The sequence below is a fragment of the Amblyomma maculatum genome, chromosome 4 (assembly GCF_055883805.1).
Source record: "Amblyomma maculatum isolate TAMU_Amacu chromosome 4, ASM5588380v1, whole genome shotgun sequence".
In the NCBI taxonomy this organism is placed as follows: Eukaryota; Metazoa; Arthropoda; class Arachnida; order Ixodida; family Ixodidae; genus Amblyomma; species Amblyomma maculatum.
Window position 1 is genome coordinate 205,451,292 of NC_139347.1, and position 18,121 is coordinate 205,469,412.

At 45.6% G+C, this 18,121-nt stretch overlaps 1 protein-coding gene across 5 annotated transcripts in view; it reads right to left on the reverse strand.

Moving 5' to 3' along the window:
• The window catches only part of sxc (O-linked N-acetylglucosamine (GlcNAc) transferase sxc), a 42,898-nt gene that overhangs the window by 21,417 nt on the left and 3,360 nt on the right, over positions 1-18,121 (reverse strand). For 4 of the 5 annotated variants that reach the window (XM_084602949.1, XM_084602946.1, XM_084602950.1 and 1 more), the window contains exons 3-6: positions 10,491-10,641; positions 3,671-3,914; positions 3,515-3,589; positions 1,593-1,709 (exon numbers count right to left, since the gene is read on the reverse strand). In XM_084602949.1, coding sequence (XP_084459075.1) covers positions 1,593-1,709; positions 3,515-3,589; positions 3,671-3,914; positions 10,491-10,641 — 587 coding nt within the window. The remainder of the gene's footprint in view (positions 1-1,592; positions 1,710-3,514; positions 3,590-3,670; positions 3,915-10,490; positions 10,642-18,121) is intronic. The other variant, XM_084602947.1, reaches the window with a different exon arrangement.

The window sequence follows — 18,121 nt, forward strand, 5'->3', positions numbered from 1 at the left end:
GTTTGCCTTTTCTCGATGTCACTGAAGTTCAGATAAGGTCACAAAAACCCCTGCAAATATTGGTTCTTAGGCTCTGATAGCGCCATGCACACAAGAAATCATTAAAACTTTACACTGTGTACCGCCTTCGAGGAAGGAAAAACTAGAGAAAACCTTACCATAACATTTTTTTGATGGTAAGGGCTTCTCTAGTTTTTCAAACGCAAGTTTGAATGTGTCAGCTCTGTCCTGTCCTCTCCTGTCTTAACGCTACGTTTTTCACTGCACTATGTCCGACCAACTGGCCCCACAGTATACAATGAATCATATGGCAGTGTTTCTTCGGTGCTGCGTCAGCATTGGCTACCAGCGACACCACTACCAAGCCACGCACTGGCATCATTTTCCGGTTTAAGCAGTGTTGACAACTTGTTTACATGAAGGCAAGAGCTCATCTTTTATCCCAGCACTTGACATTGCCTTTGTTCCCCTTGCCTACCCTTTCCCTCCACAGCGGGTTCCAGTTGCTGCTGAACAGGACGACTTCAGCTATGGACGGGGGAGAATTTTTCAGACTTCCAGCATCCGTCCTCCAAGCCTCAGCTTGCAAACACAAGTTTGAATGCAGTCATGCGTTTGGCAACCTTCTCCTGCGTGCACCAGGCGACATTGCCCATAGACACAGACAGGATGAGACACTGAAAAAACGCTGCTGTGTGGTTACGCCTTTAATTTAAATTTATTTGGCAGAAAATTGGGCAATGGCTGCCTACTTTTTAGGCGAGAGCAGTGCGTCAATGATTTTTTACACTGCAATCAATGCTTTGTAGTGTGCACACTGTTAGCAACGTCAAAGCTAAGTGCTCAAAAATAGTCGGCGCCTCCCCGGCATCCTTTATGGTTCGACGTGCTAGCAGCAGTATTCCTTTACAAGTAGCTTGCATCACATGCGAGACTGCTGCGCAAGACAAATTTGAACGGCACTTGAACAAACATTTTGGGAGCAGCGGAAGGACCACACGTATGGAGGCACAGACAAAACCCCTACCGCTGTCCAAAACGCCACGAAACCGCGATCGGTCGGTTGGTTGATATGCGGCCAATGACCACCATCGCTGCAGGCGGCACAGATCTCTCCAGATCTCTACTCTCCTTTCCTTTCTGAACGGACCATGCCGCCTCCTTTCCATGTTTGTAGACGGTTTTACTTTTTTTTTTCCTATGCGCTGCGTGCTTTCCCTCACGGCTCTAAGGCCTCCGTAAAGTATGCTTTTCCTGGATGCTGCTAAGCATGGTGGTAAAGCAATTTAAAGGAACACTCGGTGTTATTTTTCCATTTTCAATTGCAGAAAATCTTTGCCTCGCGATTCTTGGTAGCATGCACGGCGATGTCATATCGTAGGAGTGGCCATGCGAACTTTACTATAATCGATTTTTACTGAAAACATCTTTACTATAAAGAGGGAAAAATGTACAGTTGTCTATGGGAGATAAACTGGGACTTCAGTTTCACTTTACTATATCAGAGTTTTTACTATATCCGAGTTTACTATGCAGGGTTCTACTGTACAACTGCCCCTTTCTTGACACAGTGGCAGAGAGAAGCGGCTCACCTTTTCAAAATGATGAATAGCCAGCCATATCTCCCCTTGGGCATTGAATACGCAGCCTAGATTGCTCCAGGCCACGGCAAACGTTGGGCATGTCTCGATGGCCTTTAGGTAGCAGGCCTGTTGCAGCCCCGACAGCCCCCAAAGACACACACATCAACGGGCAAGAACTGCAGAGTGTGGGCGTAGCAGGTGCCTACATATTTGTGCTGCACACAACCGCAGCAGTGCGCTCGCGCAGGTGGAGGAGTAGAGGGAAGGGGTAGGGTGGGACGCACAAGCTTGCTGCCGCGCCGCTTGGGGACGCCGCCAATAGCTGCCGCAGCGCGCATGGAGAAGGGGCAGGGCCCGCCACAGCACCTCCTCCCCTCTCCCCAGGAAGAACAAAACACAACCCGGGAAGAGCGCAAGGAGGCCATGCGGGCCTCGGCCACCTTCAGCGGGGACCACAGAGAAGCCAAAGAAAGGGGGGCAAACCCGGCGTCAGGGGCAGACTGACCGGGCACGCTGCCGGGTTACCACTGCAGGGATGCTGGGGGGGCTGCCGCAGTCTTCCACCCACGGTTTTACCGTGACCGTCACGTGGCCGCTCGCTGCGCTACCAACGCTACACCCCAAACGAGTTGCTTAGAAAGAAAAGAGAAAAAAGGTCACATTAGTGGAGCTCCCACAAGGGGAAGAGGGGTTGGGGGGAAAGAGGGGGCGCCTGGCAGGCACCCTCTCCCAGTGCTTGGCTGCCAGGGACCAGGGGACGATGGGAGCTGGGCTCACCTCGTCCACCACTAGCCAAGCTGGGTGCAAGTTCAGCTTCGCACACAAAGAAGACACTGCTCTGACAATTGCGGATGCACAAGACAGGCTAGCTGACCCACCTGCAAAAGAAAGAACAAACAGTGCAAATGAAAATGTGGGCAAAACGGGAGGAGGCTCAAGAGGATGCTGTGCCATCCTGCCTCTTCCCCTTCCACCTTCGTCTTCCTTTGCACCACTTGTTCTTTCAAGGGCAGGGGCCACATACTCTCGCCAGAGGTGGGAGCACATGCTAGCGCTACCCTAACTTCCTGCCTCTCAATGCTTTTGCTTGAATGCCGCAATGAAGTTTAACCAAGCTTTACAAAGCAAGAAAAAGCTGTTGGTTTTTTTTTTTTCCCGAAGGAATGCAAGAGAGAAAAGAGAGAGAGGAAGATTAGTCTAGCAGACTGCCTGCCGGGTGCACTACCTCCGCAGAAGGAATTTCAATCAAAGTGCCCAAAGTGAGGCTCCCTCCCAGCCATTTGCTGGTGCACTGCGCGCTGCCGCTCCATTGCGCGTCGCCACAGGTGCCACCGCTTAGGCTGCTGCCCGTCGCGCCAAAACACCGTGCTCCGGGTCAGCAGAGCAGCTGCTCCTGTGCGCGGGGCCGTCGGACGCTCCTGAAGACATGCGCACATGCACGCGCCGCTGCATCGCTGCCGCATCGCACTGCTGCTGCTGCTGCTTGTTGCTGCCGCTCCCACGGGGACATCTTGGAGGCCCCCACTGGTGCAGAGCTAGCGCGGTTTCCGCGCTTTGCCAGGTGACAGAGAGAGAGACATCAAGGAGAGAACTGGAAAAACTACTGCAGCCAATTGATGCACTGGCAAAGCACGCTGGGTCCTTTCTTTGAGTCACCGCAACCATGCCAGTGAAGGCCAGAAGTGATGCCGTCGAAGAAAGGACAAACTGCCGCTTTACTGGCAACCAAGAGGTGAAAAAAAGAAACCTAAATGCTGCGCCACACGCCTGCGGGAGAGAGCCTAACTTTCTGTGGCAACCCTTCAGTGGTCCTCCTGCTGAGGAAGCTACCCAATGCTATCCAGTTAGCAAGCTGTTGAGAATCTATAAAACAAACATCAAGCAGCCATACAATAGTGTTGCAAGCAGCCAACTGAATGCGGCGAACTTACCTTGGCTTCATCTAGTCTACCTAAGGCTTTCAGCAAGTTCCCCAGATCACTGCGAACGCAGTACAAATCCTGAAACAACAAGACAGAATGCGCAGGCTGGTAAGATACCCATGCTCAAGGGGCATGCTTCCCAAGCAACTCTGTCAAGCAACTCACTGGGTTATACTGGAGTGCCGACACATAAGCCTGCACAGCCTGCTCCATGTCCCCAGCAGCAACTAGGGCTGCTGCCAAGTTGATGTAGCCGTCTATGAAGTCGGGTTTGAGCCGCACTGCGTGCCGGTAGTTCTCCAGTGCGTCTGATAGCTGGCCTCGCTCCTTGTAGACGTTGCCCAGGTTTGAATAGGCCTCGGCCAGCAAAGGATTCTGCTTGATGGCCAACGTGGAAAAGTTGGCCGACCTGAAAGTTTGGCGAGTTATGTGTAGACCGTCCCAAAACTCGCACCTTATGTCCGGGCTGGCTAAACCCACCCATAAAAGCTTTTACACTGACGCCTTGCTATGGTTTCCAGACATTGCCAGGCCTTAATGCCTTGGCAGGAAGAAGGGGGCGAGAAAGTTTTACGGGGCTATTGACAACACAAAGCAAGATATTCTATATCCGTAAAGTATTTTCCAAACTAACATTAATGTTAAATACTATTCATGTCAATGAGTTAAGGAAAGGCACTAGATTAGTAGAAGTCATCTGTCTACTGTTAGCAAGAGCAACAAGCCTGAATTTTTTTTCTCAGCAGTTTGTTAACTTCGCATGACAGTCCCTTCACCACTGTGTAACATAACTGTAAAGAGGGGACACTCGAGGCCCTTTCGCGGACGAGCTCGAGGTTCCACGACTCCGCCAGATGACGTTGCACCTACAAAAATCAAGTTTTAGTTTAAGGACTGCGAAGAAAAAATAGACTGTTGACAGGTACAGATAACCAAATACAGCTTATATGGTTGCTAAAATCAAGGCAGGAATGAGTGCAAAATATTAGCAGCAGCGGCCTGGTAGCATGTGCCGCCACCTGCTTCAAAGGGCGGAGGCACTTGATAGATTAGTCAACCTATCGCTTTATTCAGTGATAGATGGACAAATCTCTTCCATTGTTACACGTGACGTCGGGCAAGTAATGGGCGCATAGTAAGTAAATGCTTTGCATTTTCGAAAAATAGGGCCAGCTCCCTTTTTTTTTTTTTACAGACATTTTGCTAGTGCGTCCCAAACAACAGTGTGCCTCGTATGCTCGTCATATTGTGCAATTGCGCAATGTTTGCGTCATGCAAGGGCAGCGATAGCAACTCCGGTGATTACCGAACCTATGGACATTTCGCAGGCCCCAAGAATTAGTAATGTGAAATGTAACTTGCGAGTACGCTTTTGCAGGCTAGTTGGTGCCTAAGCATTGTTTTTTTTGCGCAAAAAACACGACACAAAAGAAACGAGGTAGACAGGAAAAGCGCTTACTAACAACTAACAGGACAAGCGCTTACTAGTAAGCGCTTGTCCTGTCTACCTCATTTCTTTTGTGTCGTGTTTTTTGCGCAAAAAAACAGAATGTGAAATGTCAAAAGATATCTGCACTCCTTGCCCATCTAAACAAGCTGGGAATCACTTTTTTCCAGCTGCCACTATGTTTGGTGCATGTCTGTTTTCCATTTATGTGTACTGCACCCACACATGGCGATCAGAAGAGCAATTATAAGTGCTGCCATAAATTGCCAAAACTTTTGCCACAGAGTCCAAAGGTGAAGCCTTTGCAAGCTCAGAGTAAAATAAATTTTGCTGCTCTGCCTATGCGAGAGTATTTTTGGGCATGACTGATGCCACATTTTTTTCCTACCATATCGCACAAGGAGCACGCTCACGAGCACAGTGTGCCTTACAATGGTTGCACAAGCATTTAGTCAAGTTCCCTTGCCCTAATAAGGTAAATTGAGGTGCATCTTACAGAAGGATGCCTCTTATCAGAGTTCTTTAATATTAACAGTCGTAAAACTTCCCATAGGGCCCGTGTATAAGAAAAATGACAGTTTTGACAGGTCAAAATTCGGGTGTCTAGAGCAGTGGCAGCGCCCGCGGCCATCAATAGTATTTAAATTGCAAACTTTCAGATTGCTGATGAATGCACAACTGCTGGGAAAATAAAATATGCTCAATAGTTGCAGTAGGAAGCATTGTAAGACACAACAGACGTAGAGATAATTAATGTCAAAAAGAAGACAGAAAAAGAGTGATTTCTAGAAGATAATGACGGCTATAACAGGAAGCTTCTATTACCGGCTCTAGATGACATGACAATTCAAAGGCACCTGAAAAGTGCGTACTAAAACCGGTCACTTTTTAAACCGGAGTTTCCCAACTGGTATGATCCAAAAGCTCTGCTTTTTTTTTTTTTTTTACATGCAGTATGCTTTCCCTCACGGCTCCAAAGTTTATGTTGTAGGCTTATCTTCAGGGTTGACGAGCATGGTGGTAAAGCCATTTCAGTGGCATTTTTCTAAAAAAAAAAATTGCCTCGCGACCGTAGGTAGCACGTGTGCGGTGATGTCCGTTTTATATGAAGTATATACAGTCAAACCTCGATATAACGAACAGGCATATAACGAATTATTGAATATATCGAACTCTTCCGAAATATTTTTGTCAAACACATGTATTTTTAACTTCCCATAGCGAACGCGGTTCGGCATAAAACGGATATTACAAACTTCGCGACGGCAAGCACTAACCTCACTTTAATAGCAGGAGGTAGGCTTCTTTGCACTACACGTGTGTTGTGCGGCGCAGCAAACGTTCAGGACTACCTCGCAAACGCTGACAGCGCCACAAATGCCACGACGGCATTGGGAGTTGACAGCCAAAGAAATTTATGGCCTCCGAGATTACCCCTGCCAGCAGGAACAGGCGGGTGGGGGTAACCTCGGAGGCCATAAAAAATCGTTCGCATCTCACAATTGCTGACAGCGCCGCTTCAGCAGCGGCGCGATCGAATGTTGCTTTTGCCTTTTTGGTTTTTGAGTCTTTCGCGTTTTTTCGTTTTAGTATTAGCAGCGGCATCGCCGTTGGGCGGAGGCTGCCGTCAGTGGTCGTGTCGAGTGTGGTGCGCGGGTGTGCGTAGTGCTGTCAAGGTTGTGCTGTGATGGCGGTGAACGTGAAAAAAAGAGCAGCACTGACGTTAAAGACCAAGCTCAATATAAAATCAGGGCCTTCAACGCAGTTTACAAGAGGAAACTGAGACTGTTCTCGTGAAGCTTCTTATGAAGCAGGACTTGAAGATCGACTTGCTGGGAGCAGTAAAGCGGCGTGGGACAGCGTGAAAGGCGAAACGATTGCCAACTGCTTTCGGCATGCAGGTTTTGCTCCAGCAGAGGCCCGTGCATCAAGTGACGATGGGGACGATTCCAACAAAGCAGAGCTCTGCGAGCTCGATGAGGAACGATTTTTCGTGTTTTGTTGTTGACAGGCCCGCAACAATGACTGTAGAGGACTTTGTAGGTGACGACGACATCGCACGGACCACGGCTGTACTGACGGACGCCGAAATCGCTGTGGAAGTTTCTGAACATCCCGCAGATGAAGCTCGCGCTGACCCTGGAGACAATGAATATATTCCGACTTCACAAGAAGCGCTTGCTGCATTGGATTTACTGCGCCACCACTGCAGTACATATTGAGAGCAGTGGGTTTGCTCTTGTTGAGTGTTTGCAAACTGTGGAACAGGGCGTGATACGGAATGCGATCAACACAAAAAAGCAGGCCACGATAACGCAATTCTTTGCGCGTAAATAAATGGACGTGACCCGAGTAGGCACCCTTCGAGTTGCTGTGCCTTCTCTGATTGAATTTTGCTGCTCTTGCATGTATTTTCTATGAAATTTTATATTACGAACTATGAACAGAGCGAACTATATTCCAATTTTTTAACTGTTTGTTATAACGAGGTTTCACTGTACCTGCAGCCAGGCACACTTTACTATGACCAATTTTTATCGAAAATGTCTTTACTATAAAGAGGAAAAAAATGTGCAGCTGTCTATAGATAACAAAGTGAGGCTTCAGTTTCACTTTACTATACAGAAGTTCTTGCTATACCCTAGTTTACTATAGTGACGTTCTACTGCAAGAACCAACCACGCTGCCTCTGTTCAACCATAGAGTTTCTTACTCTTACCTAGAGAGAATGCTGAGGGCGCTGCACTTCAGCTACTATGGGCACACTAACAGTCATGGGCCAGTTTCCTACTTGGTGCAGGACAGTTGCACTCTTTTGAGAATACAGAGTGGTGTTACTTCCATGTTTCCTTTTCATCATCATCTCGAGGTACGAACATAGACCGCAAATTCCATAGTAGCGAAGTCACAAAAGCAGACGACGACAAAAAAAAGGTTTCTCTTTTCCGAAATGCCAATAAAAAAACTAAGTGATTGAGCAAGCATAAATATTTCCAGAACGTTTTTTTTCCTTTCGAAGTGTGCCAATTAAGTAGTGCGAAATATTGTTATCCGTGCTGCTCAATACTTAGCCAATAGGAGAAAGCGTTATCGCTTATATTAGACAAATTTCACACTGGCATGCTGTTTCGCTCTTTTCGCAATCTATAGTCACATAGTCACAATATTGACTGTTAGGACATTTTTAACTGTAGAACAATGTTTATCTTTGCATTATTTTTGGCCAAAAGTAGTAGTTCTGCACTTGGTAGGTCTTCGGCCCACAATGCTTTGGGCGCCCATGGTGGCTGAACTGGTCGTCAGGAAACTCCATGTAAACTCCCATAGATGGCAGCATAGCTTTCCCTCTAGGTAAGAGTAGGAAACTCTATGTGTTCAACGCTGACTTGGGTGTTTACACCTTAAGTGGATTACTCGAAAGTTGTCAGCGTTGCTGCTTCGCAGGGCGCGCATGAAGCTGAAGTATGAGTGTGCACAAACTGATGCACCAGAGAGCTCTGTGTATGTGTACAGAGACCCCAACCGAACCACAAACATTGAGAAAATGAAATATTTTGTAATACATCGGCAACCTTCAATCCTTAATATAGATGCGGAACAACGGTGACAACGCCCAACAGCCAGATGAAAGATTCAGCAAGATTAGGGGGCTATCGTAACTCGATGCAAATTTCTGCGCTTGAAAAAGATATTTTTAAAAATTACTGCCTCTCCCATATTAGACAGCAGATATAAGCATGAAATAGTTTTGAGCATGAGACAGTGCGCCGTACTTGCAAATTGCATGGAAATCTCGCAGCGCTTCTCTCACCATGCAGCTCCCCTCTTACCCTTGAGCAGCCCTCTCTGAAAGGCCCCTGACACCCAACAAAGTGTATGGTGCCATGTATCTGCCTTTTGCAGTGTGTAATCAGAAATTACAATTTGAAATTCAGAGTATTTTAAATGCACAGTGTGAGTTATATCTCAATGAACATTCAGAAGAAATTGGAGACAATGATTTTTGTAACTTGTTTGGGCAGTACCTAGAGTCGTATGCTGGTCCTTACGTGGGCAGAAAACCCATCGCATTAAGTCTCATTTGGTGCTTGAATGACAGCTCTCTGTTATGGCTCTACATCACCTCAAGGCCACTGACAATAGGTGCTGAACGCATTTCATGCTTCAAAACGCAGTCGCACTACACAAGTAATAATAATGCACAGGATCTCATGGACTGGCATAGCGCAACAGTTAAGGCACTCGGGCACAGCTCTAAAAGATCAAGGTCCTTGTTTGGATACTTTGTTTGATACGGTTATATTTATGTGCTCACTTTTTGTTATTATTTTTTATTAAATACTCATGCCATTTTAATTTTATACTCGTTTTCCAGCATCCGCCTGTACGACAGCTCTACCTGGTTTGGTACAGGTTTATCCTGCACAATCAACTAATACACCCAATCTGTATGAATTCCGTAGCAGATTTTTGAACAGAAAACGCTTGCAGAGGCATTTACTTCCCCTGCAGCTCTTCACTTGTAAAATGAGGCACACCAAAGTGAAACCACGTGGTCATGCAAAGAGCATAGCTGTGATTGCCAAGCACCAAAACAAAACTGACCGCCTGTGGCGCTGCCAAGAGCAGATTTTCTTTGCTTTCCAACATTTCATTTTGCTCTCTTCGTGGCGATATATATGTGCGCATGCAGTTTCAAAACAAAACTTGCTTAACAATTCAGATGTGTAAATGTAACGCACATTAGAAAGCCTCGGGGATCCCTTGCATGCACGTTTTTGTATTTGCTAGAATGGGCAGTGGCAGCAATAACCATATTTTTGTTCGTGTTTGTCTCCCCTGCAAGATATTAGTTTTCAGTAAGAGTAATGTTTCTGCTATTAGGAGCTGGCATTCTATCGATGCAAACCAACTTCATTTTTCTCTTCCTTTTAACTCTCTTACAGAACTAGTGTGTAGAAACATGCAAACACCCAAAAAAAAACTAGAGAGAAGCACTGAAGCCAAAAACAGCTTGGAAAAGTGCGCTGTTCTAATGTAGCATGCACAAAATACAAATCTTGGTTATTACTGAATTAAACAATCAAGATTAAACATCAAAAAGAATAGCAGTCAATACTGAAAGACCTTGTTTGACATAATCGTGAAATTTAGTGACACATTGTACAGATCCTTTGTGAAGGTATTGTAATAATTGCACCATAAAGAAAAACTGACATTGTTATATAACTTTACCTGCACTTTCTCCAAATTTTGTAGGTAAATTTATTTTTCTTAAGCCTTTTTTCAAAAAAACATGTTCACTGAGGTCAAGACCAATCAAAAAAAAATTCCACCTGAAAAAAATGATGCAATACACGTAAGTATCGAGCATGCCCTGTTAAAGAGAGAAGTACATTTACTGTACCACACAAAAATTACTACTCTTACCGCAGGCAGGAGAGATTAAAATGGACCACTGTGTTGACATTGCGCGACAGTTACACAGAACAGGTTACCGGATGACTGCATCACGACACAGCACGACAGGAGGCTTACTTGTCCAGCCGGCGACACTGGAAGTGTATGGAACTCAGAAGCAGGAGTACGCCGGTATTTGAAGGGTCCTGCCGCCAAAGTTGCATGCAGTGGCGTTCAGCGTTCTCATAGTCCCCAGCTTGGTACTCCCGGTGAGCCAGCTCGGCCAGGCCTGTACGGGGTTGAGTGGAGATGGAGTACAGACTTCAGATCTAGACTGCGGCCACTCAAACACAAATGTGTCACATGTAGTACACAAGACCTTTGTGACCACGCTCGAGGACTCCAATTTTCAACCTTGAGACCCCGTTTACTCCGCACTGTGCCTGGCTTTCCATTAAAATTTCACGCTTTATCTCCCTTACTCCAAACAGTAGAATAACTTACACATACTTCTGAATACGTGAACATACTTCTGACAACAGAATTTTTCTGAAGAGCAGTTTAAGTATTTTCTTACAAGTGGAATATGTCACAGCAAGCTTGAACATGATGTGTAAACATGGAAACAACAATGAAGCATTAATTCTTAAGGTTGTGAAGCACAATCTACAGTCTGGACAGTAGGCTCTACCATGACAGAGCTTCAGTTCCAGGAGCTGCAATGACATATATTAAGTTACAAAACTGTCCATGTCATTGCTGTGCTTTACAACAGTGCATTTGTCAGCATTACATAGCTGCACCATATGGCAGAAAAAACAGAGGTACATAAATATAACTGATGTTTGATTTACTACCTGCTGATGCATCCCACACATTTGTGTTCATTTATTTCATATTTACTAACTGCAACGTAGCATGAGAACTATTGTGCTTATAAGAAATTGACGTGTATGCAATTACTGGCTACACATTCATTGCAAAAAAAAAAAAAAAATTGGAGGGTCTCTTAGATGTCTCCTACGAGGAGAATGGCGAAAGCCTAGCCTTGCTCTTTTATCACTTGCTTCTCATCGTTTGCCTTATCGACGTTCGTTGTGGTGCTACCTATAACTAGTTTACAGGAAAAGAAAGGTGCAGTATCTGTCACACTTTCTCCGGCAAGCGCGAGTTTGCATGGTACACCATCGATCCAGTTGCGTGGCGTTCCTTGGCGTGCATTTAATTGTGGGATTGCAGATGGCAGGTACACTGGACAAGAACATATCTCGTAGAATCTTGCGGAATATGACAGATCTCACGAGATTTCATTCCATGAGCCTAGATAAAAAAAATCATGGTTCAGTTTTCCGGAAATTTCGACAGCCTTGCGCTGCCCAGGGGGCGCTGCGAAAACTATGCTAAAAAGCACCCCCCAGGCGTCTGCTGGGTAGTACAAATCCCCGGCGCTGCATTCGAATGCATAGAGTCAGCATGGATCCACCGCTTTAATTTCTGTTATGAATTACAACGAATTTAAGGCGATGAAAATTCTTTTCGGGCTGTCACAATGTAAAAAAAGAATAAATAATCCAACGTCAGGCATTATATGGAGGTGAAGTCTCGGCGCGCTGCCAGTCAATGCGCCAGGTGCGTGTCGCGCGAATTCGTGGAGCTCTACGAAAGCTTTACACACAGCTGAGCTGAATCAAATAAATACCCGAAACCGCAACATGGATAGGCAGCGTAAACATCCCCTCTGAGGCACAAACAATCCTTCTGATGGGCACCTTGAGCCAGCCGTGTATGGGCCGTTGGGGTTTGTGTTCAATGCATGCATGCGAGTTTGTAACTTGATCCTAAGCTGCTTTTTGCTTTTTATGCATCGTTTAGCTGATAAATCACACTCGTTATGTTTGGAAATACAGTCCACATACTGGAAAGTCCCACAGAAAGCTGAAGCTGGGACTGCAGAAACGTTTGAATTATACCGCGGCAGGCACTTGTGTTCATCGTTAGGTGCAGATATCAGAAGGCACGCTGATCTCGTTTCACTGCTCAACTGCTAATAACCTTTGATTTATGTGCTTGCAGCACTAGAGCCAGAGGTCTTGCCTGTTGAGGGCAGTGGCATATTAAAATTAAGCACTCCATCAGATCAAGGACACGCGGTGCATGACCAAAATGCTATTGTCGGCTGCGTAGTAATTATAAACATGCCCCAAATGACGTCTATTACAGTTTTCTCTTGAAAGTGAATGGCTGCTTTCAACGAGATAGCAAACGTTTTAAGTAAACTCTAGTTTATCGTCCTCACCTTCGTTGCTTGACGTACGCACGTGCAGTTCTTACTTACACAGCTGACGAAAACAGCAGCATAACGGGCGGTTTCGCTCTCGATCACAAATAAGCACGCGTATATAGCTGTACTCTATATATCTCAGCTCTGAGCTGACGGAAAGGCCAGCTTAGAGCAAACGGTGTTTCTATAACCAGTGCATGCATGCACATGACCGCCCGTACCAATCACATTGTAGTCCCATTTCGTGCGGCTTGAAAGAAAGCTGTAAATTTGAAGAATGAAATTGTTAACTTGTCCGTGGCACCATACGACGCAAGCGAAAATAGCAGCGGTGACGATGTTTCGGGACAGATGGTACACGGCAAGATCAATGCCGCATGCTTTGAACATTTCGCCGGAAGGCAGCTGCAGCGCTTTTTTTTTTTTTATCAAATAGGCTGCTGCTGGTTCACAATGATGTCCATGATACATGACGACTCTTTTCACGCTACGAAGGGGCAAAAAGAAGCACGAATCGACGTAGAAAGCCTGCGAGATATACGCTGCAACATAGGCAGAGCCGCCGTTGGCCACCACGAGGCGGCGCCACCCTACTCAAAACTCAGTGGTCACTGAGCTAACACAACATCTCACAGACCACCTTCACTCAGTATACGGACAGGCTGATCACCGGGAAGAATCCGACACTGGGGCTGAGACACGTGCACCAACATCGTGCGACGGCGATACTTCAGATCTCAACTCCCGGTCGGTGACAACTAATGCACTTGAACGCGCCATCGCCCACATGGGGGTTAACACAGCTCGAGGACTGGACGGCATTCCCGCTGGGTTGATTAAATGTCTTGGCAAGGAGGCCCGCGAACAGCTTGCTGAATTATACACTGGAATCATCGCCGGCGACCCTATCCCCGAGGACTGGCTCCGTGGCAAGGTATGCCTTCTCCCAAAAAAAGGCAGGGATCGAGGTTCCATCAGGGACTACAGGCCGCTGAACATCTCTAGTGTATTCTACAGGGTGTTCGCCCAGGTACTGAAGATCTGGATAGTATCATGGGCCGAGGCTAAGGGCCTGCTTTCGGAGCTGCAAAATGGGTTCCGACAGGGTCGTCGCCTGGAAAACAACATCTTTGTACTGACGCAATGTATTGAAATAGCGCGCAAAGAAAATCGAGGGCTTGTGGCATGCTTCCTGGACGTAAGTAGGGCGTATGATAGTGTTTCCCACGAGCATCTACTCCATCGAATGGCTACTACCGGGTTGCCAGCAAGATGGATTGAACTGCTACAGCGCCTATATAGCGACAACACCGTGGTGGGATACTTCGCCGATGCCTGCTCCGACCCTGTCCCCGTACGGGTAGGACTGAAGCAAGGATGCCCAATGTCGCCGATCTTGTACATGCTCTACACAGCAGAGCTCGAACACCACTTGATCCGCTCTGGCGTCGGATTTGCCCTTCCGTACTTGCACAATGGCATTCCAGAGTCCTGGACACTACCGGGCCTGGTATTTGCCGATGACATTGTGCTTCTAGCCGCGGAGGAAGCACAGCTGCAGAAGCTTGTCTCCATCTCCGCCGAACATCTCGGAAAACTGGGGCTAGCCTTCAATGCAAGGAAATCAGCTGTGCTGTACTTTGCGGGCCCTAGCACCTCACTCTACATGCTGGGCACGGCGACTGGGCACGGCGGACCGTGCAAGCACCTGGCTCTGAACATGCCACCTCTCTTGTTTGTACAGGCCTTGTTCTTCGGTTTCACCGGCATAAACTTCGATGCATGCAACAGAGAACCATTGCCGCCGCTATCAACTATCTTCTCCGCCTGTGAACATGACGCACCTAGACTCAGCTATCCCCCTGCCGGCCACGTTGGTTGGGGTGTGATGTCACCATCTGCTGCAACTATAAAGGAAGAGCTTCACCGCTTCGCCTTCACTGGGCACGGCGGACCGCGCAAGGACCTGGCTCTGAACATGCCACCTCTCTTGTTTGTACAGGTTGGTTGCTATTCTTGCCGTAGTGACGATCTGATGTTATTGGTCCTACCGTGCCCAAAGCGTTGTGTTTCCATGGCGTATGAGTGCTTTTTCGTATGCAAACTTCTTCTGAGTGGAGACATAGAAACCAATCCGGGGCCCAACGTTCAAGACATGTTCGATAAAATCATAGAAACGCAAATTCAAATCCAAAAGGATCTGTGTGATCTAAAAAATTTCCAAAATAAACTGGACATATCCCTTAACTCTCTGTCTGCCAGACTCGAGCGAGTTGAACAGAGTGTCACCAATTTCGCAATCAGTATAGACCGGATAACGCCTATCGAACAGCACGTGAAATCCATCCACCAGTCATTTGACATGCAACAGAGGAAGGTTACTGATATCGAAGATCGTAGCCGTCGCTCCAATCTGATTGTACATAGAATTCCTGAAGACGAAAATGAAAATGAAAAAAGCCTCAAAGATAAAGTTTTCATCGATATATTTCAGGAAAAGTTGGGCGTGCAAACATCCTCTGTGGCTCGTATTCACAGGCTTGGAAAAAAGAGCGATAAAGATCGCCCGATAATTCTTTATTTCCAGGACTACGTAGAGAAGCAAAATGTATTTGCAAACGTGAGCAAATTAAAGGGGTCATAATATTTCATCACGAATGACTATTCTAAAGAAACCTTAAGAAAGCGTAAGCTACTATGGGAATCTACCAAAACAGAGCGAAAAAATGGTCTCAAAGTAAAGCTCGTAAATGACAAACTGACAGTTGATAATAAGACTTACATATGGAATGATGCTACAAGCGAACGGATTCAGCTTTATTCACGTCCTCCACCGGGCTCTGAGGCCTCAGATTGACGCATTACCTCGGAATGTCACCGTCCTTCTCAGTTCATCATTCTAAATACAAATGCCCAGAGCATATTTAATAAAACTGAGGCACTTGAAATAACTTTACTTGCGCACAGTCCGCAGGTGGCCGTCATAACTGAGACCTGGTTACACCATGATATTAGTGATGGCTGCATCTTTCCTCCTTCATACTCGGTTTTCAGACGTGATCGAGGGTCACGTGGAGGAGGTGTCGCAGTAGTACTTAAACGGAACATTGTGGCTACACTTCTAGACCAGATTGAAAACCATGAAAGCCTGTTTCTGAAGATAACCTACCATGACCACACTTTTATTCTAGGCGCATTATATAGGCCTCCAAATTCTGATACTGGTTATCTGCGCAAGCTGCACGACCATCTGCATTTGTTTGGAAAGAAAAACATAATCCTTACAGGTGACTTCAATATCCCTGGCATTGATTGGTGCAATGAAAATTTTGGATCCACACATGACTCGGACGTTCTTTATGATATAATGTTTGCCCATAATCTGAAACAGGTCGTCATGGAAAGAACTAGGGTATGCGGGTCTTGCAGCTCTATTCTAGACCTCGTGTTCATAAATAATTCTTTTTCTAATTCCTCCACCACAGTGCACGAAGGAATATCTGATCATAAGATAGTTGTTGTATCTTTCCCTCTGTCGAAAAGCCGTCAAAAGAAAGCAATCAAACACAAAATCATAAAAGACTATTCAAATGCAAGGGATGAGTCAACACTCGATTTCTTAGAACTAGCGTTCGAAAAGTTCTCAGCAAAGCATGTTTCAGAAATGTGGGCAAAATTTAAGGAACACTGTCAGCACTGCATTGTCAATTTCATCCCAGATAAAAAGATACGCTTGAAGAAGATAAATCCTTGGATCAGCCGACATATTATCCATTTAAAAAGAAAACTCAAGCGCCTAAAAAGAAATAAGTCTCCAAAATCTGGTACCTTAGAAACACTGAAGCAAGAATTATCTGCTAGCATCCGGTCTGCCAGGCAGCGTTACTTTACTGAGAGCCTCCCACAGTTCATAAAAAAAAAATCCAAGCAAATTTTGGAACCACATCCGAGACCACAGGGAGCCTATCCAGCAAATAATTGTGCATGGCAATGCCATCACATTTCCAGAAGAAATGGCGGTACATGTTAATTCTTATTTCCATTCTGTGTTTTCCACTAACTGTCATGAAAATGTTAATGTGAACAATATATGCAATTCTTCAAGCGAAAATGTTGTGTTGTTCTTTTATGGGGGGTTGTGGAGATGCTCCTTAGACTCTATCCTAAGAGTTCTTCTGGCCCTGATGGTATACCCAATCAATTTTTAAGGCGTTGTGCAGAAACTCTAGCTCATTTCCTTGTGAAAATATTTCATGAATCATTTTTGTCTGTTTCATTACCCCCTGGCTGGCTCACGGCCAGAGTTGTGCCTATTCACAAAAACGGAGACCGCTCATTGGTGGAGAACTACCGTCCAATCTCGTTAACTTCCAATTCCTGCAAACTCATCGAGCATGTAATAGCGAATCATATAACGGAGATTCCAATTCAAATTCAGCTCTTAGTTCATGCCAGCATGGCTTCAGAAAGAAATTTTCAACTGTCACGCAATTAATTACAGCCATTCACACCTTTAGCGAAATACTGGATAAATCTGGACAAGTTGACGTCATATACCTCAAATTCAGCAAGGCTTTCGATAAGGTTCCGCATAATAAACTACTTCTGAAGCTTAATACAATTGGAGTGCCTGCACAACTCATCAACTGGATTTCTGCTTACCTAAAACAGAGATCACAGTATGTGGAGATGGACGGATTCTGTTCCCCCCCACTTGATGTTACCTCTGGTGTTCCGCAAGGGAGTGTGTTGGGTCCTTTATTGTTTTTGATTTATATAAATGATTTGGTCTCTTTTATTGATGAAAATGTTAAAATTAATCTTTTTGCTGATGATTGTATGCTATTTAAAGAAATTCGCTCTGGTTCAGATCAAACCCTGCTTAATACAGCTTTAAATGATGTTGCGTGTTGGTGTAACCAATGGGGAATGTCACTAAACCTTGAGAAAACTGTATTTATGCGTATTACGAGAAAGAAGATGCCTCTGGACTTTGTCTACACCCTTAAAAATATACATGTGACTAAAGTAAATAAATATAAGTATTTAGGAGTAATAATTAACGACCAGCTAACATGGAGTGATCCCATTTCCCATATAACTTCATCTGCAATGAAAAATCTGGGTTTTTTAAGACACAAGTTGAAAGGTGCCGCAAGTAGCTTAAAAAAATTAGCTTATGAATCTATTATTCGGCCAAAACTCGAGTATGCTGCCGTGGTGTGGGACCCTCACACGAAAAAAGACATCGCGCGGGTAGAAAAAGTTCAAAGGCGGGCCGTACGCTTCATCTATAACAAATATCGAAATTCTGATTCTCCATCTTTCCTTATGGAAACGAACAAAATAAAACAGCTCTGTACCCGACGAAAGATAGCAAGATTAGAATTTTTACACTCCTTAATTCATGGGAAGCTCGGAATGTCGGCAACACTTTATGTCACACCCTCCCTCACTCGAAAAACAAGACACACACACAATTATAGCT